Source organism: Sciurus carolinensis, chromosome 8 (genome assembly GCF_902686445.1).
Source record: "Sciurus carolinensis chromosome 8, mSciCar1.2, whole genome shotgun sequence".
NCBI classification, from domain to species: Eukaryota; Metazoa; Chordata; class Mammalia; order Rodentia; family Sciuridae; genus Sciurus; species Sciurus carolinensis.
This window is the reverse complement of record NC_062220.1, coordinates 43,941,906-43,962,052: the sequence shown is the minus strand read 5'-3', so window position 1 is coordinate 43,962,052 and position 20,147 is coordinate 43,941,906. Positions and strand designations below refer to the sequence as shown.

Genomic DNA, 20,147 nt, shown 5'->3' with positions numbered 1-20,147 from the left:
TCATCCAGGGCTCACTGGAAGGTGGTTTGGCAGGAAGAAGATCCCCTCTGAGGGAGACAGAGGTAGGGGTACAGGAGGAGGCATTAAGCTTTGTTAGCCTCCTGCTGCCGCTGAGGACTGTGGGACATGATAGTTAAACCTATTACAAAGTAGGCTTATGATATGAACTTAGATCTCACAGTAGCCCAGTGACACCACAGTAGCCATGATGGGACGGTGGCAGGAGAATAGTGGCCTGGATACCGCTCCTAGACACTCCTGTCCTATTTAGGGCCACATACAGAATACGCTAAAACCCTCTATACCAAATCAGAGTAAATAATTATACCAATATAAACAGGGCCCTTGACCCTTTTGTTTTATTAAAATGGCACGTAAATATGAAAACAGCATACTGATCGCGTGATACTTCTGCTAGCCCCAGGTGAGGTGCTGTGGAGCGGCAGGAGAGCTCCCTCTCAGAGGCTGCAGACTCATGCATTGAGCAACTCATGTTCTTTATCGGTTTTCCCAACAGCATCAGGATTTGATAAGGGATCGAGGTCAGCAAAGAGGCTGAACCAGGCAGTCAGGTCCGAGGCAGCCTTGGCAGGCTCTGAGGAGAGAAGAAGAAACATCAATAAACTCACCTTTAGAATGTCCACCTCCACCATGCTGGCGGCAGGTGGTCCAGCACCATCTTGAAAAGGGACAAATCCCATTACCCTATCTCTAATGAGCTAGGAAATAGCACGTCCCTGGTTGGCTGGTTGGTTAACTTTCCTAAGCCACGGCCTGAAGATCAGTGAAAAAAGGAGCTGTGTTAACTAACTCCACCTGCACTCCAACCCCAGCTAATGACCACAGCCCACGGAGTTAGCTGCTCAAAACTTCAGAACCCTCTTGCTTTACCACAACTAGGAAATAGAGTTATTTTGGATGTCAGACTGAATGACTGTGTGCTGGAGGAATCCCTTCTTTCAAGTCTACTGGGTCAGGGGAGAGATGATGGCCTCTCTCAAAGCCACAGGCCCACAGCGGACTGTGCCCAGGGCTGACTTCTCTTCTTCTATCAGGGTCACTACCTTCTTCTCACCCTCTCTCACAAAGGAAGGAGACTCTTGATGTGCCTTTCTTTCCCCAGTGAGCTCCAAATCCCCTCATCTCCAATATCACTGGAGCATTCCCTTCTATTGTTCTTTCACTGAAACATCTAACTTCCTGAATACCATGATCATACAGTCAATTTATTTTCCAGATGAGAACATTTTCAAAAGAGGGCCTTATGCAAGTGATTTCTAAATAAGTTGTGACTCTTTTTTATATAAATCATTCCACGTGAGAATCGAAGTTCACTGGCTTGGATGACCCATGCTTTTCTTCTCTGACAGGTGGGAGTGTCAGAGGCTAAAAAAGAAAGAAAGCATCCTCTGATAGGGCGTCCTTCTAGCCGAGAGCAGCTAGGAATGTGCTTGCCATCTGGCTGGAAAGAGTCTCAAGAAATGTTGGTAGGACAAGTAGCTAAAAGTGGTGAAGGGAGGAAAGTGTTCAGATTATATCCACATAACAGGGGCTTTGGTCCTTTCATTAAAATGACACTGAAATGCTAAGATAGTGAACTGACTGATCACTGGAGACTTCAATTCCTTCACCCTTTTTCCCTTCATAATCTCTTGGAATTATATAACTTTCTAGTGACATAATCAAAGTATTTATTATAGAAAGAAAACTGCTAACACGAATAGCTGTAATATGCAAGTTATTCCTACATATAACTTTAATCAAATAAATACCTAGTTTATTTTGCTATGATAAGCTGGGACTTGAGAAAGTTCAGCATAGTTTGGTTGAGGGGCAGGGGGATAAGGGAACTTCTTTTTAAAACGGGAGTTTTATCTTCGTGTAGGAGGTCATGCAAGGATACTGTATGGGGCAAGACTGATTTAGGTGGCCTAGTCTCGTTCTTGATAGACTGTCAAGATATCTTAAAGACATCTCCAGTGGAAATATGCTGCATGCTAACTTCCCCTTCCTCCTAATCTCTGAGAAAGGTCTTAGAGATCCTCAGAAAGTGATCATGGTCCTCACCTGTGGGACCTTTACATTGCCCAGACCCCCACTACTGAGGGCAAAACCAGGTTGACTTATTTGTACAACACTTAAAAGAACATCTTAGGAACCCTTTTTGATGATGATGGACTAGACATTTCATTTGACTTCCTGTGGTCAAAGAGAAAGTGGGTGATTACCAAAGGAACAGAGATGGAGCTGAAGATACACAAGATCTTCTGTTAAGCAGATGTTCTTTTGCTGTGGGGTGGAGGGGGTTGTCCCTAAAAAGCACAGATCTCATGAGCTTGAAAGAACCTCTTTTGACAACTAAGAAACCTCACCCTTTTTGAGGAGCATGAATTAGATGCCTTATTTGGTGGTGGCAATGGTGCTTTTAGCTAATGATAGCAAACCTCAGTGGCTCTTCCCACCTTGATATTTCCAGTCAATCTTGGGGAGCACCAGTCACATGGAGACAGACTTGATCCATTCTCAGCAGATACAATTTGACAAAGGGAATTATGAACTAGGACCGTATGCCAGGAAAATATTCTGACTTTAATTTGTAGGATTGTCTAAAACTCTCTATCCCATAGTCCTGCTTTGAGCCCTAGCTGCTCAAATAGAAATTAGTAAAGAAACAGAAAATAGTATCAGGCTGCTGGAAAAGAAGGCAACTGTCACATCGGGGGACACAACACCATATTACCTTTCAGTGCAGGGCTGTTGTCATTTGAACTGCATGTCTTTGGTGCTGACCATGGAGTAGGAGGAGGTTTGACATTGCTCTCTGACCAGCCTAATATTCAAAACCAGAGGACATTAGATCTAACAAGAGCAGTCACACTGACCCACCAGCTGCTGGGCACATACATGGTTCTCAACCATGGTGGCCCCAAAAGAGAGGACAGAGGATGCTATGACAAGACCCATGTTCCTTGTACTGGAATATGTTTCAGGGGACAAGAGGTCTCCTGAATACCCAATTCAAGAATATGGAAAGCCCAATTCAAAAATATGGAAAGCTGAGGAAAGGATCGGATTTTGAAAAGCACACAAGAATAAAGTTTAAGCATTTTTGCTTTTTTAGCTTTATGATCATTTTTTTCTCCTAAATATGTTCCTTTCATGATCATACCAAAGATCATCAATAGTGTTCCAAAGAAAGCAAGGGCCTTGCTTTTCTGTCAAAAATGGGAAAAGCTTCAAAGAGAACACCATTAAATGTGACAGTAGCGCTAGCAGACTTAACATCTCTACTTCCAATCTGGTCCGGTTCATTTATTTTCTACACAGCTAAGTTAAATTGGGAGGTTTAATTAATATTGACAAATAAATGGCAACCCAAATGTATGAGGGGAAAGAAAGTCCTCTTCATAACTTTACACTGTACCCTAAAAATGGCATTTAGCTTGTGTGACGCAACACACTGTCTGGCTCTTGCACCAAGCCTACCCACGAGTGATTAAGAGGCATTCAATACTCTTGTTTAGAGATGCAAGTCTAATACCTCACGTCATTTACTGTCTATCCTGGATGTTTCTGTAGGTCTCATGTTTAATTAGAACTTTACCATATACTTCTTTGTACCTCTGCTTTAATTCTTTGTGTCTTAAGTTCTGTCCTTTGAGTGAGACAAGAAAGTTTTCTTCAGTGTGATTCAAAATATTTTACACAGCACAGGTAGACATTTGCTGATTAAATCCGTGGATTCTCACTATAAAGTGTAGACCATCAGACGATACATCACTGTTGGGACCATTATGCTTAAAACTGTCCATTTATCATGATGCTTTTGTTCACAGTATTTTTTTTAAAGAAAAGAAAGATTTTGTCTTGGCCCTCAAGAGAGAATGTGTTTGGGTGGAAGAATTCAGAAGGGGCAGAGAAGTTAGCTTCCAGAGTAAGAATGCCACACAGTATACACCACAAAGATTTCAGGATTTCATGCCATTTGTTTACCCCATCATTCTAAGATTCATCCTTTACAGAAGACTTAATCATAGAGTCATACTACATTTATTAGTTTATATTTTTGTCTCAGTTCCTCAATCTACAGGTGCCTCAAAGCCAGGGTCCATATATTATTTATTTATATTCTTCAGCAACTGCTTGGGGCTGGACGGGAGTCAAATGTATGACTGTTGAATTGGGATGAACTATTAAAGTACTCTTAAAGTGTGAGGAGTCCACTTCTGAAGTATTTTAAGATATGAACCCAATAGGTGCTGGACTACTAACTCCCCGTCACACAAGCTCATTTATGAAGACTAACCCATGAGTAATGAAACACACAGACTATGACTTGTTTACTTGGTCTAAAACAATGAAAAAATATAAAGGGTTCTAAAAGTCATTGCTCTTCACTGACTCTTCAGTTCAGGACTTGAACATACTGTTAATACAATTCGTAAACAACCCAAAGCCATGGATGTTCAGGGAGCCTCTGGGATGATGGAAAGGTTCTAAGCCTAGCTATGGTGACAGTTGTACAATGTACATTTATGAGAAATCCTTGAACTGTTCTCTTATAATGGGTGGTTTCTGCAGCACATAAATTATACTCTAATAAAGCAATTTTTAAAAAAAATGACCAGTATTTGGTGTGATCCAGGAATAACATAACCTCCTGTTCCTAGAAAATTGGCCCACAACCATTTTCCTTCTAGACCCAAATCACATAAAAGTGGTGAATGTGGAAAGTGAAGGCTGTGGTTCCAGTGTGTGCCAAATAACGCCAGTCACAGGGAAAGCTGAGAGGGGTCTAATCTAATCTGGCAACGCCCCTTCCCCTGCAATCCTGCTCCAAACCAAGTGCAGTCAAGACCCCCTGTGCTCTACAGAGCCCCTGCTGCCTGTCCACTAACCCCTGCAGCCTGGCCTCATTCTTAAGTGTGGAGCCCTCACCAGCATTATGAGCATCACCAATGAGTTGGTTAGAAACACAAGTTCAAGGGACAATGCTGACCTACAGGATCAGAATCCTTGGGATGGAGCCCAGGAACCTGTTTGAAACAACAGTACTGTTATGTGAGTGGAGTTTAGGAAGCACTGCCTCAGAGGGAGCAGAGGCTCCCTGAGGACTCTAGCAGGTCTCTGAGGCCAGAGCCAGGATGAGGAGAGAGGCCCTCCTGGAAAGCAGAGGGCTCACTTCAGGATTCCACCTTCCTTTAATTTCTCAAATTGTGTTGTCCTCTCTGAGTTTTTGAAGGCACACTTCTGGAGAGAAGACTTAGTGGTTAAGGCCAGGTGAGGGGTGCAGGACGCAGGCCTCCCTGATCTCCACATGCCATTCCATATAATGGGAGTGCATCAGGAAAATGCATCCATCCCTTTTCCAAAAAGTGCACAACACTCATTTTCAAAAACGGCTCCAGAGAACACTGGAAAAGAGATGCAGATTCAGAGCACTGTAGTTTTCAGAGTATGAAATAAAACACATCCCTCAAAGGAGACAGAAAGCAATCTACATACAAAAATAGAACTCCACCCTCCTTTATGTAATGTGCATGTACCTGAAAAATTATAAATAAGCAAAATCTGTATATCATATTTTAGAAGTGCCAGAAGTGTAAACCATATTTTCAAACATATCATTTAAAGAATGCTTTCTTTATAAAACAATTTTGTTACTGCTGTTGTGTGCAGTGCAGGAGCTGGAACCTGGGGCCGCGTGCATGCTGGGCAAGTGCTCTACTATCGCGCTACACCCCCGTCCACAGATGTCTTCCAATTGAGTTCCTTTGTAACAACAGATTTCTGAACACTGCCCACCTAAACGTTCATGAACCCCACAAGCAGCATCTAGAATCCATAGTTTGGGGGGCGCTTCTCCACAATCGGGGACATGAAGGAGGGTGAGCCTGAAGACGTCTGGGGACTGTTTACCTCAGCTTTTTTGCAGACACCATGGTGTGAAGCAGAGACAACAGCCTCTTGTGCCAAGTCACAGTCCCTCCTTGGAACAGTTATTAAGCATCCATCTAACAGTCTGACTATACCGTGAATGAAGGGATAAAACAGCATGGCTGTGACACCAGCTATTAAATAAAAAAGAAAACAAACACAAAGCTCAGCTGCAATGTCACCCGCACTCATATCACTTTGGAAATTATTTAGGGGAAGGGTGCAATGTGGGTAATTAGGGACGGAATGCCATGCCAGATTTCAAATGTCTTGGCTTCTGTCAGAAAAAAAAAAAAAAAATGCTATTTAAAGAGAGCTTAGTGTTGCTAATATTCTAGTAATTGCCATCAACTGTTCTCTAGTTGGTGTTAGTTGGCTGAGGTGTTTTTAACATGAAGGTGTGGCTAGAGAGATGTCTTCCCACCTTGGAGCAATTGTGACAGGAGGAGTAGTGAAGGATGGGGGCAGGAGGGCACAGTGAGCTGTGTGAACAAAAGGACCATCCCAGCTCTCAGTTCCTTTGAGATGTCAGACATGCTACCCGGTTGCAGAAAATGCATATAAAATTTTATTAGAGCAACCCTGCCCCCTTTACTTACATAAGGGAAAATATAAATCGGCCAGAAGTAACACTGGCCAGTGAGAACAGCAAGAGAAGCCAAATCACACCACCCAGAGAAGTGCTTTGCTGTGGACGTAATTCACCAGTGGAGAGAGCCTGGGGAGCTAATCACAGCCTGGGGAGCTCTGGGGAGGGGTTGGTTGTGAAGAGCAACAGTGGTCAGACACCACCTACTCTCCACATTTCCCCTTGAAGCCTCAGTGTCCATACCTGTGAGGGGTGAATAAAAATTCTGCCTTATTAGCTGACTGCCTGAATAAATTGGGATTTGTGGAGGAGACCAGGTAGTAGAGAGGCTAGAGAACAGGACCTCAATAAATCTAAGCGGAAACTGAGTTTTGGTGTAACACAGAAGACATTGGGATAACCCCTGAGAGCACCAGTCTCAGGGGTTCACCTCTTAGGCTTGTTTTCTTCTGATCTAGCCTCTCTCTCCTTTCTTGCCTGCTACCCACCCATCCATCCGTCTACCCATCCAACCACACTTCTTGAACATCTACTTAATTCCAGGCACTGAGCTGTGTTCTGGAAATACAGTGAGCAACACAAATATGGACCTTGTTCCTATGACAACCCAGAGTAAGAGACAAGAAATGAGCTCGGTTTTCTAATAAGGTGAGGTAAGTGCGATGATGAAGTGTGGGGCATCATGGGAGTGGGGAGCAGACACACCTAGCCCTGACTGCTGGGGTGCAGAGGGGTCGAGGACGGCTCCCTGGATGAAATGATACTGTTGACCCAGAAGGCTGGAGGAGCCGACTGGGTAAAGCATGGTGCATGTGTAGGTGGGGGGTGTACACCAGGACAGCACATGCCAAGGCCCTGTGGGTGGAGAAAGCAGGGCACATGGAAGCTCCATATGGCTGGAGTCCAATGTGTAGACAGAATACTCAGCTCTCCAGCAGCACAATGTCATTAAGTCAGGGTAAGTAAAGGCGTGGGTGGTGTCGGCAGCTGTGAAACTGGGATCAGGTCCTGAAGGACCTTGTAAACCAAGTTGAGGAATCTAGACCTTACTTCAAGTGGTAGAAAAGCCACAGAAACTTGCCAAATCTCAAGATCTTTCTGAGGTTCCTCTGTTCCCTCATCTATAAGAGAAGATAGTCAAGGTTCCTTGTAGGGAGAGGCACTTGAAGCCCGTAGGTCTCAAAAACCTGCTTTACAGAAACTCCTCAGTGGGCTTAGACAATGCTGGTGCTTTGATGAAGCTAAGAACTCCATTGGTTTGTGCCAGAAAATAAGCTCAAGGTCTTTTCTTTTGCATTATTCCCTTTAAGTATTGGAAATGTCAGTTATCTAGTGTCAGGCTAAGCCAAGAGTATCGGGAGATGAGCTTTGACAGAGGAGATTTATTTGAGATAACCCAAAGCTTGATGTTTCACTAGCCTTAAATGGATATCCACCCAGAGGGCAACAGCATCTGAGAATTAGGAAATCAGTATCCTGAACGAACACAGGACTCAGTTTTTGAGAATTTGGGACAAGATTCTTAGCTTTGGTTTGCAGAATCCTAAACTGAGAGATTTCCTGGTGCATTTATTTTGAGCAGCTGGTAATCTTTCCAGTATCAGTGTCTACTTCTAAATTAAATTTTGAATACTGGTGGAGAATCAAGAAGGTCGAATATGAGATCTCCCTACCTTGCCTAGTCTGCCTGGGCTGGCTCTCCTCCTACTCACGTTAAGAGGCTCCAGAAAGGCACAATTTTCTCATCACTGCGTGATACAAGAAACCACAGCCCCTAGCATGCTGAAAACTTCAGAAACTCCTAGGAATTTCAGCTAAAATTAACTTCTTCAAATTTTCAGCACAACTTGATCTGACATGTGTTCCTTTGTTTTGGACTTCTAGAGCTTGAAGTAGGAGGGAAGGAAGGAGTAATTGTTCTCCTAAATCCCTTTTCCTGTGCATCCTCCCAGAAGGCTGGGGGAACAGAATGAGGGAAGAGGTCAAAGAAGAGGGGACAGCAGACAGAGGAGGCTGGGGGGGCGGGGTCGGGATGAAAGTCTGAGGAGGAGAGGAGGAGGAGGAAGAGGGAGAGGGGAACGCAGACTGTGGCAGGGGCTGGGAAGCCACGGAGGCGCAGGAGCCCTCCACCTCAGACCTCGGACCCCTGAGCCCGTGTGGCTCCAGCCCCCTGGGAAAGCTAGGACGATGGTGAGGCTGTGCACAAGTGTGTACCAGCCCTGAACACTTCCAAATTCAAGTGTGCTATTTGAGAACATCGTTCAACTTTTGTGTGGACAGGGATCCGGCCTCTCTACACCCATGTCCCTTTTTGGCTACCTGGGAGTTCCCATTCCCTGTGCAACCAGGAGGCCCACAGTCAGGCTTTTCTTTACAAGTCCAGCTCCTCTGGGAGCATCTAAGGAGATGCCTGAGGGACCCAGCGGGGGAGACACAGCTGGCATCAGAGGGACTGGTGAAAGCATGGATGGGTTCCTGAATCACAAGCCCTGGTTTGAAGTCCAGTTGCCCCTACCAGGTACATGACCTTGGGCCAATGACTTAGCTACTTGTTTTCTCAATGTCCCTGATTAACATGCTGAGATGATAACACCCACTTGGGAAGGGCATGGTGGCATTAAATAAATTGACACATGTAAAAAGCACATGGGAAAGTTCTTGGCCCTGGCGTGTGCCATCTTGAGAGCTGGCTAACGTCACAGAATCGCATGCTGATAGTCCTCAGCACCTCTGATGCGGGGTTAACCCACGGATAGGAAGACGTTACAGGGATGACCAGCTGAGTCAGATACCTCCCTTTTACAGATGAGAAGGGAGGGACTCAGAGAGCAGGAGGGGCCTGATTGGTGCTGTAGGGGAGGGGCCGTGCAGGATAAAAGTGGCCTCTGAACTCTCTGCCATACTCTTGGTTACACTCTGATATGTCAACCAGCCTCTACTCAGTGCTCAGTTTGACCATTGAATCATTTCAGTGGTTTGTTGACTTTGGTTTTTGACATATCTGGTTAATCGGGGGAAGCAGTGTCAAAATAAGGTGGCCACATGACTGTATTCATGTAGATGCATTTTTGAACCATGGACATAGTGAAGAAAAATCTTAGGGCAGCATTCGTCTTTCCTCCTTTGGGGGTGGGAGGAGTCCTAACAGCACAGAAGGTGGTTATAATCTGATGGCACTGAAGCAGGGAGCCTGTTCTTTATTTCTACTGCACAAGTTTTAAAGGTTCCTGCATCAGGGCAGAGTCAGGGTAGAATCCAGACTGTACCTGCAGGAATCTAGATGGGTGGTGGAAACTGAAGGAGGTGCTTTCAACCACTTAGCTATGGCATTTTCTCCTGTCATTTTGAGTCCTATAGGCATTCAATTGGAAGATGTTTGTATGCACGGGAAACAGGATCACTCAATAATTACAGGATAATTCCTTTAACACTGACTTTGATGGAACTGAGAAAAGGAAACTTCCAGCAATTAAAATTATCATTTTAAATAGTAAACAAAATCCCTTCACTTCTTGGCTGAAGATAGTGTGATTGTTCCCAATTTCACTTGGACTTATAGGAGGTCCAAGATTTACCAATAGCTACAAGACCCACCACAGCTCAGCTTTCCTGGCCTAGCCCCTGATTCCTCCGAGCGCCTCCCCACTTACTCAGTAGACTTCAACCAGTGTTCTTCCTGCACCTTGATCATGCAGCATGTCCTCATCTTAGGGCATGAGTACTGGTTGTCCCCTCTGCCTGGTTGTCCATGTGGCTAATTCTCACTCCCCGCAAGTCTTTTTCTGGATCTCATCTTTCCAGCAAGAACCCTGTGTAGTTCTGTGAGACCTACCTGCCATCCCCAGCACCCACTGTCCCTAGCTCTACTTTCTCCGTTTTTCCCCGACATTGGTCACTTCTTAACCAACTATGTGATTTGTTTATTTATTATGTGTATTGTTTACTGTTTTCTTCCTCATCAGACCACGAATTCCAGGAAGGCAGAGAACTTTGTTCGTTTTGTTCTCAGATTAGTCCCCAGTGTCCAGCACACCGAGGGACCCAATAAGTATTTGTTAATGAATAAGCCACTTGCTAAGATGCTGGTAGGATAGGCACCACAAAGAGGCTTTGTTGGAGAAACACATGGCTTTCTTTCTCTTTCCACAGCAGAGCTTGCATTTTTCTCTTGCAGTCAGAGCACCTCCCTCTCCTCCCCTACATGCAGTTTGGGGCCTCTTCTCTGGACATGTGGCCAGGTGGAGGTGCAAAGCCTCATGGTCACTGCCTCTGTCTTAGCTCCCCGGCAGGCCCTGAGCTGAGCTCTCCTCTCTGTGCCTTCTCGGGAAGAGGGTGCGCGGCCTGCAGCACTTGACACTCATCCACCACCGCTCCCTTCTGCAGTAGGGCCTTTGAATCTCCAAAACTGGGGGCCTAAGTGAGGTTCACTCTGCGACACAGCAGGAGAATTTCCAGCACCCCAAAGATATGGGCTGAGGATCCCGGGCTCTGGCCTTCCGACTCTCCCACGCCTGTTAGCGCTTCTGCCACAGGTGGGTGGGGGTGAAACCCAGTCAGTTGGCAGCTTGCTTTCTGGAGCTCTGGTAAGAGATGGTGAAACCCCAGGGTGAAACTCAGGTGGAAAAGCACTTTTGGATTTCATTTATGCCTGCGATCTCGACCCCCGTTATCATTCATCAACGAGTGGGCTACAAAACAGGGCCCCCAAGTGAAGAGAAAAGAAATCAGGTGTTTCATAAAAAAAGAGGGAAGCCCTTTCTTTCCTTTTTCAATTTTTGGTCTTGCCCACCAACTTCAGAATCCATGATCTCATCTCCAAAGACCTGAGATTTTAATAGCCCATAATTACTTAATCATTCTAGCTCTGCTGTTTGTTCTCAGCTTTAAGCGCCAGATAAACATGTTTATTAATGAGATAGTCTAAATTTGTAGAAAAACCAAAATGACTTGAGAATTTCTTAATGATAATTCTTGTCTCATAATCAATGTCATATAAAAGGAGGAAAAAGGATTGAAAATGGTTTCCTTTTTGAGGTCTGTGTAGAAATGCAAAGCTGTAGATTTCAACCAGAGTTTTCCTGTTTGTACTTTAAATCACTGTGGGGACATGCCAGCAATTCTCAGCCAGCCAGGGAGCCTCCACATACCTTGAACCCTTCCAGTGTTTCAGACCACTTTTGATCAGTGTGGGAACTCTATTTTTGCTGAAGCTGTGGGTGGGAATTCATTGTCCAAGTATTTCAGGCAGAACAGGAGCAGCTGGGCTGAAGGAATACTGAGGAGTAGGGGAGGCTCAGGATGGATAAGAGAGCAAGAGCCAGCATAAGACAAAACTGAGATGACATGATGTTAAAAGGTCCAGTGTAATGTCAATTGGCACTCCTGAAAGAGGGCATGTTTATGGGGTGGTGGGGAATTCTGCTGTTACGGTTTGGATCTGGAAGGTCCCCAAAGGTTCACATGTTGAAGGTTCAGTCCGCAATGCAGCAGTGTTTAGAGGAGAGGCTCCTGGGGAGTGAATGAACCTGGGGACTTTGATCTCATCAGTGGATTAATAATTTGAAGTCCTTATTGGGGGCTGTAAGCGGTGGGTCCCAATGGAAAGAGTGGGTCCTTGGGGGCTTGCCCTTGGGGACTCATCTTTTCCCCCAGCCCCTTCTTCTCACTCTTTGCTCTGCTACACCCTTCCACCATGGTGCTTTGCCTTGCTTCAGGCCCAAAGCAAAGGAACCAGTCAACCATGGGCTCAGACTATGAGCCAAAATAAATCTTAATTCCTTTAAGTTGTTCGTGTCAGGTATTTTGGTCACAAAAAGGTTAGTTGACTAACACATCTGCCTCATGGATACACATTGAACTCAGGCTGGCTGGTGACCAGGCAGAGGTGGCTAAGCCAACAGGCCCAAAACCACGAAGGCAATTTAGTCCTCACGTACGTGCCATGAAAAAAAACTTAAATCAAAGTACGACAAGAGGATTGAGAACCGTCCTCTAATATTTTCCTAATAAGACATGTTAACATAGGAGAAAATTATGAGCAGAAATAACTCTTAAACCTTGTAACAGATCTTAAGGTTGGAATGTAATTTAGGGACTTCATAATGTCACTAGATATAAAATTTGAAAACAAACAAAACAAAGAAAAGACACTGGATATAAAATAAAAATACAGAAACTATACCCACACAGAAATTCAAAGAAAGAATGAATATGCCTTTGGATTAAAAGAAGAAAGCAAAGAATGAGCAAGCAAAAAACTATTTTCAATTATAATAATACATACCTTGTAGTGAGGCCTGTAAGTCTTTCATGTTTTGGTCTAAAAGCTGCGAAGGAAGGAATCCAGAACCTGTCTGGGGCTTGGAATCCGGCTCTCCTAGGGACCCTGATGGTGTTGGGTCCTTCAGCCTACTGTCTCCAAACACGGCAGCCCACTCTTGGCTGAACTCTCCTTCTTCCAGGGAGGAAGCGTTGAAGATCTCGCTCAGCAGCAGCAAGTCATCCTTATCGGCACTTTCAGGTTCTGGGGTCCCTGCCATGGGGCCCAGGCAAGCTGGAGTAGAGCACAAAACACATGACTTCCCAGGGATCAGCCTCAGCAATAACTGTTACAGGGACTGGATTGGGACAGATTAGGTGATGGCTAGATTTAAGAAAAAGTGAATCAAAATATGAATTTATTCCATTATAACCTTTCTTAACACACTGCAGAATTAAATTTCAAATTCCATGTTCCCTTATATTCCTTCCTCCTGAGCAAGCCCAGGTTCTGAGTGTCAATAGAATTGCATTGAAATATTTTCCCAGGAAAACGCCAGGATTTTGTTTTTTTTTGTAACATAAAAGCAGATTTACCAAAACATCTCTCAGATCTGAAACATAGCCAGGACTGAAAGCCTGCTGGAGATCCTGGCTCCTGGTTTGTGAAGCTTCCTGACTCTTCCCACACGAGCCCTCAATGCACACTGCCTGGGCTGGAGCAGCCAACACACCATGTGGCAGCCTGTCATGCCACCCAAGCCGGGGAGAGAATTTCACCACACCCTGGCCCAGGGGAGAGTGTCGGAAAGCCCCACGAGGCCCAAGGAAAGCATCTTTGCTCCTTTGCTGAAGCACAACTGCTGGAAGCAAAGGAAGAGTGCGTCTGATTAGTCTGAAGGTCACAGTGAGAGAGAAACAAAGAGGGCAAATGAAAGACTGACCTAGAGGCAGGATTTATGACCAGGGACACAGTTCTGGAGGACGGAAATGAACACCACATCTGAGAGGAGCGCAGCTCTCACCTTTCTTGCTGTGTGACTTAGCAAGACCCGTAACCCATCTGAACCTTTGTCTCTTTATCTCTAAAGAGATATGGTATTATTGACACCCACTTCAGAGTGTGGTCAGTGTGAGTGAAAGAATACCCCTTACAACTCATTGCCTGTGTGGAAGGAAGAGAGTGTTCACAGGTAAACACTGGCAAACAGTAGTCAATACACGTAGAACGGGGGCATTATTATCAAAAATCCTATAGCAACCCTCTCATTGAGTTTTCTACATATTTTGTAGACTGACAGTTTTATTAACTGTGGCTGTGTTGTGGTATCTAATTGCCACCTGGAAACTGCAAACCTTTTGGTTGTAAGTCATAAAATGAAGGAAAAAAAATCATGACATTGTTTCTGAGCTATGATAGAATTCTGATGCAGTCATATAAAATGAGATTATCAAGTTTTCCTCAAATATATATGAGATAATTAGTAAGTGAAGGTTTTTCTTTTCTTTTTTCTTTCTTTCTTTTTTTCTTTTTTTTTTTTTTGAAGCTTCCCTGTGTAGGCTTTACTGGATCTATTTTCACCCACACTTTACATAAAGATCTAAAGATTAAGGGGATTTTTGATGTGCTGAGCAGACTGGCTATAAATCAGGGAGGGGAGAAGTCTAGTCACTCATATCACTGTGGTTTTAAAATAGTGGCAAAACATCACTTTAATCAGACATCTGTCTAATTTAAGCATTTTTATTGTTTGTATTATCAAAGAAATTTTCACCAAGACATAGCCTGTAGGTGTGGTGGGTGGGAAGATGTGGAAATGGCATCTTAAACAGACTGTTCTGTAAGAATGGGGGCACACAGGAACCAGCCAGGGCTGGTCGGGTGAGGGAGGCAGGAGCTGAGGGACAGTGACCCACCCTATCAGGCCCATCCATCAACGCAGGCATCCTGTCTTTCAATGTCTCCCAGTAACACTCTTCTAATATATGTCGAGTTTTCAAGTCTCTGTACTTCCTACTTTCAGGTGGGACTGGAATGGCCAAACATTTCTCATGGTTTACATTCTGAACTGGCTGAAACCTGATGATTACTGAGCCAAACTCATCTAATTGGAACCAATTCAAGTCAATGTGCAGGCCCTAGAGGAACAGATGACTTTAAATGGGCCTCAGAAGTGAAGTGTGTGCCTTCCAGTCATTTTACTCAGCCCTTTGCTGGGTCAAGCCCGAGAGAGGCTTCTCTGCTGTAATCCAGAGGCCCAGCAGGAAAGACCACTGCTCATATACCAACCAGAAAAATACTCTGTGCCTTCCAAAATGCACCACAGTCTGTGTGGGCTGTTTTCACTTTTATTGTTTAGGTTTTGTGTGGCAGTGTTTAGAGTGGACTTGAGTGTTTTTGCCAACTTAGCATCTCTTCCCTCTTCAGTTTCTCTTTTTGACTGCCTTGGGCATGCGATCCTGGTGAGACATTTCTTAGAATGCTTCATTGTCCTGCACCCAGGTAGATGTGTGGCCAAGGCAGTCCAGAGTCCTGCAGTGACTGACTCAGGGCACATGCCAGAGGCTTCCTTGAGTTTGGCATATGGGAATTGGATAGGGTTTGTCTCTCTTGCTTTGGGATTCCAGAATCCAAAGATGCAGACTTGAGGCTTATAATAATAGTAAAGCCAATACATAGAGGGAAGCAACTTAAAGAGTTGGGAAGAGAATCTTGACAGCTCCAAGCCCTGGATCCAGTCTTGCTTGAAGCCAATCTACTACTGTGGGTCCCCAGTTACACAGACTAACATACTCTTTTTTTAAAGAAAAATTCTAAACCTAACCTATTTCAAGAAGAGGTTCTATCCTTGCAACCAAACGATGCCTGATTAATACTCTGTCCTATCCAACACAGACATTTCAGTCACAGAAATGAGGAAAGGACCCATTGCCAAGATGACACCACTGATGGCCAGTTCTGGAATTGGCCTGTTATATAGCAGGCTGTTTAATAGTTAAAGCAGGCTGCACAGTGAAGGGTTTCTCTTTTAAGAGAACTTATTACTTAGCTAAAAGCAATGCAACTGGCACTGACTTGAACCATAAAACATGGAAACCTCCCAATTATTGCACTGATAATTAAGAAGCCTGAAATTGCTACATATAACTTGTAAGAAAAACTTAATTACAAGTAGAAAAGGACAGGTTTAGGTCTGTAACTGGACAAGTCAAGACTTGAGAAGCAACATTAGTCAGTAGGCTCTTGAGAACCAAATCATGCTATCATTTTCTTTGAAAATAATTCAACGCAACTGAGAGAAAATGAAGACACACATGGAGATATGATAAGCTCTGTGAGAGAAGCCCTGATAAGAGCCACGCGCCGGCAGTCAGAGCTTCCACCCATGGAGAGGAGCAGGGAATGTGCCTCAGCCTGCTTTTGTCTTGAAGATGAGCAAAGGTTGTGCAGTGCTAGTGCTCAGGTGCCAGCCCCAGAGACGCCACTCCAAGCCCCCTTCTCTCTTGCACAGACTCCCACTCTCCATGTTTGCCTTCCTATCTGATAACCTAGCCGCAGACATTACTATACAAATAAAAGCCGACAGACATGACGCACTGGTAGGTTCACCTCTCTGTCTCCAACTCCGTGACCCTTTGTGCATTCTCTCTGCCCTCTGAGATGAGCCCTCTCCATGCCCTCCCCCTCCTTCTGCAAGCGTCCTCTGCTCCCACCAATATTCCACTCCAGCAGCTTTATCCTTTCATTCGCCAGCGCTTCTTTCCTCTGGCCGGTGATAATCAATATTCTGCTTGATATTGTAGTCAGCCACCTTGACCCTTGCTGTTCTCATTTTTTTTCTTCCTTCCATGGTCAATTATTCTATGTCTCTGTGTTTTTTTTTTTTTTTTTTTTTTTTTTAATTTTTCAGCTGCTGGCAATTAAATTCCTGCCCCTATGCTACACTGAAATGATTCACTGGAAGGTTACAGGTGGGATCCTAAGGGCCAATCTAACAACTCCCCTTTTCAGGTCTTAGACCTCTAGCATTTTGCATTGCTGCCTTGCTCTGGAAATGTGGTCATGTCCTGGGAGTCCCCATGAGGTGGCTCTCATGGGTGGTCCTGACACCTACTCTGCTGCCTCTTCCTATCCTAAACCATCACCTCCCTTCCCTATAATTCTGTCACAGATCTTATCTGTTTTCATGGTTCCAAACTCATCTTTGAAAATCCCCAAATCTCTAGCTCCGATTCCAAGTTCTTCCTTTAACTCTGATCACAAATTCCTATTTGGGGGGGATTCTCTGGTTTACCCACTGGAAAGGTTGCTGGTGCACCATGAGGCAGCCCTCTACTGTGTGCCCTTGCTCAGTATGACTGTAAGATTACTCTCTCACTCAAAAACCTTCGATGGCTCCTTTTGACTCCCAATACTGGCATTCAGGATCTCTATAGTCAAGCTCTGATAAAGGTCTTTCAGACACACAACATTTTCCTGGGAAGCTGATTTGGCAAAAGTACGCTTGCCATTGCTCAAATGCACTTTCCAGCTTTCCTGTGTGGGAACCTGCTGTTTTCTCCCACTAAGAATCATATTTTCTTTCTTCCTCCTTCCCCACTCCTCCTTCCTCTTCTTCTTCTTCTCCTCCCCCTCCCCTTCCTTCTCCTTCTCCTCCCCTTCCTCTTCACCTTCTCTCTCTCTCTCCTCTTGCAACCAAGAGGGAACTTAGAGACCATTTCCTCTAACTTATTTTGCAAGTAACGAAAAAGATACCCAGGTTAGTGCCCTGCTGAAGGTCATGTAATTTGTTACTAATAATCTAGCTGTGGACCCAGACTTACAGCTCTATTTTCTCCCTGTGGTACCTTTCGTTTATTTCAGAACCCATGTAGGAACTCATATAGACACTATTAAGAAGATTTCATCAAGTGCTGAGAATGTCTAAGGGCAGCGGACTCCGCTGGCAGGTACCATGTGGGCACTGTGGCAGAACGACAGTGATGGCAGACCCACTTGGCAGGCTGGCACACATGCCCTGGTTCAGGAGTAAGAGCCCCACACCCTGGGAAAGCATTCCCTAGGAGAACTGGTCCTGAACCAATGAGCTCTATCTCTGGAGGACTCAAATACAGAGGAAGCTCTCAAGTTCAGAGTGTGGGAAACTGGTGACAGCTTGTACAGGTGTTATTTTTGAAGTCATACTGAGTTTCATGACCTCAGCATGAATTAGGAAGACAGAAGATGGAAACACAGCTACACAGACTGAAAAGGAGAGCATAGGAAAACAAACAGGTAAATGTCACTTATTTTACCTTCATCTGTGTGTGAAACAGGAAGACTCACTTCTCTGGGTTTCTCCCTGCCCCCTCTCAACCTGATGACTAATCTTAAAGGCCACATGTTTGCCGTGCTGATGAAAACCCCAAACACCAACACCATCCTCACATCACCCAAAAGAGAATCAGGGGAAGATGGGTAGGAAACCACCTTACAAAAATGTCTAACCAGAAAAATAATCTTATTACACAAGGCTCTGGTTAAAAAAAAAAAAAAAAAAAAATTGTACTTGTTTGGAATTCTAGAATGCTGCTTCTAGAAACTCACTTCTGTTTTTTTAAAGAAAAACATTACAATAAGAACAGGTGTGGGGAGGGAGGCAACCACCCCTACCAATTCTAAAAAAACAGAACACAAAAATCCCATAGTGCTAGAACTGAATAGGCAGTAAAAAAGTTTTTGTTATGAGCCCCAATCCTGTTCCTCCATTTTCAGTCTTAGATCTTAGCCACCAGGCAGTCTTACTGAACAACATGACATCCGGGGCTGGGGTAAGTCTTTATAGAATATAGTGATAAACTTATGTATAACACTATTGACTACCTGGTTATTAAATAAAAACAGTATTTGATCATAAAAGTCTATCATTATTGAGCTGGGGACATAGTCTAGTTATAGAGTGCTTGCCTAGTATGTGCAAGGCCCTGGGTTCCATCACCAACACCTCAAAAAATAAAATAAAAAGGAAACCCAAACCAAAGTATGTCATTATTTCATGAGAGGACAAAGCCAGAAGAACACCCCAGAATACTGAGGGAGGGAGGCAAGAAGGAGGACAAGTGTAGGAGAAAAGATAAAGAGCTTAGTAGCTCAGTACTTGCTTTATTGCATGTGAGGAAACAATCAGGTCCCTAGTCTGACTATATGAAGACTGCAGAAGACAGTTCTAAGTGACTTAGTTGAAGTGACCCAGGTGCTGAGAGATGAACAGGTACGATTGCTACAGGTCAAAGGTTCTCACCCAGATCTCTGGTTGTACTGAATGAACTGTCATTCTGATATGTTGCCAGAGTTTAGAATCAGAAGTAATAGCCAAGGAAGTAACAGAAAACAGATATGTTATTATAATATGGACAATTAAATTATATTTTAAGTGACTTAGGTAGTTTCTTCCTAGAGAGGGATCTTTTAGGGAAGGTAAATGGTAAGGTTTAGGTGAGCTAAATTCATCCAAATCTTGTCTTTTTTTAAAATATATTCTGTTCATTACAGGCTAGTTCTTTTTCTTGGTCTAACTTTGAGGAACACCAATGCTTCTATATAATTCATGAATTGAGCTGATTTCACAAGGTGATTTCAGAACCACTTTCAAGTATCTCAAAATGTCACTAAGTTTCTTCTTCATTTAAACATTTTAGGAACTGTGTTCAAATAATGGTTTCCCATTACATTACCATTTAGTAGGAGAAAGCAAATTTCATTAGGACACTAATTCGGAGTAATTTTCTGGGCAGTGGCTCTTAGAGAGTCATTGCTGTTGTCATGAGTGATCTGCTTTTTGTTAACACTGTATCCCAGCCTAGTCATTCCATCTGACGGAATTACTACAGGGAGCGAATTGACCCCCAAGCAGCAGGGTGCTATGATTTATAGCCCCGAGTCCTATACTGCCAGTCAGCCCTGGATTAAGCTCTTTTTATTTCTTGACTATTTAAGGTTTTGCATATTATAATCAGCATTTTAATTCAGGATTCAGGTCTTCTGGCAGGGTTCCACAAGGCACACATGTGGAAGTCAACAAATTAATGAGTATTTTTCTCTTCGGCCACCACAAGTTCTCTGGGCACTGAGAGAAGATATTTATGCCAGTGGTCACATTAATATTTAAGTTGATGCCACCCTATGGTTTGGCAACAAGAAGAGACAAATAGTGGCGAAGTATCACTCATGCCCAGAGAAGGGCCTTGAGGGTCGGCGTGACGAAAAGGAAGGAGGAGTTATGTGACGCTGCATTTAATTTAGAAGATTTGCAAATCAGTTTTTCTGCCTGAGAAACAAGCTTCCCTTGAGAACAAGGGAAGAGCATGTTTGTATTTGCATCTT

General features: G+C 44.1%; 1 protein-coding gene across 11 annotated transcripts in view; it reads right to left on the bottom strand.

Annotated features, from left to right (window-relative positions):
• Positions 1-343: 343 nt before the first annotated feature.
• Positions 344-20,147, bottom strand: part of Ica1 (islet cell autoantigen 1) — a 143,766-nt gene continuing 123,962 nt past the window's right edge. For 7 of the 11 annotated variants that reach the window (XM_047560626.1, XM_047560629.1, XM_047560631.1 and 4 more), the window contains exons 13-15: positions 12,810-13,079; positions 2,741-2,830; positions 344-595 (exon numbers count right to left, since the gene is read on the bottom strand). In XM_047560626.1, the coding sequence (XP_047416582.1) occupies positions 474-595; positions 2,741-2,830; positions 12,810-13,079 (482 nt within the window). In that variant the 3' untranslated portion in view covers positions 344-473. The remainder of the gene's footprint in view (positions 596-2,740; positions 2,831-12,809; positions 13,080-20,147) is intronic. The other 4 variants (XM_047560634.1, XM_047560635.1, XM_047560632.1 and 1 more) reach the window with 1 other exon arrangement.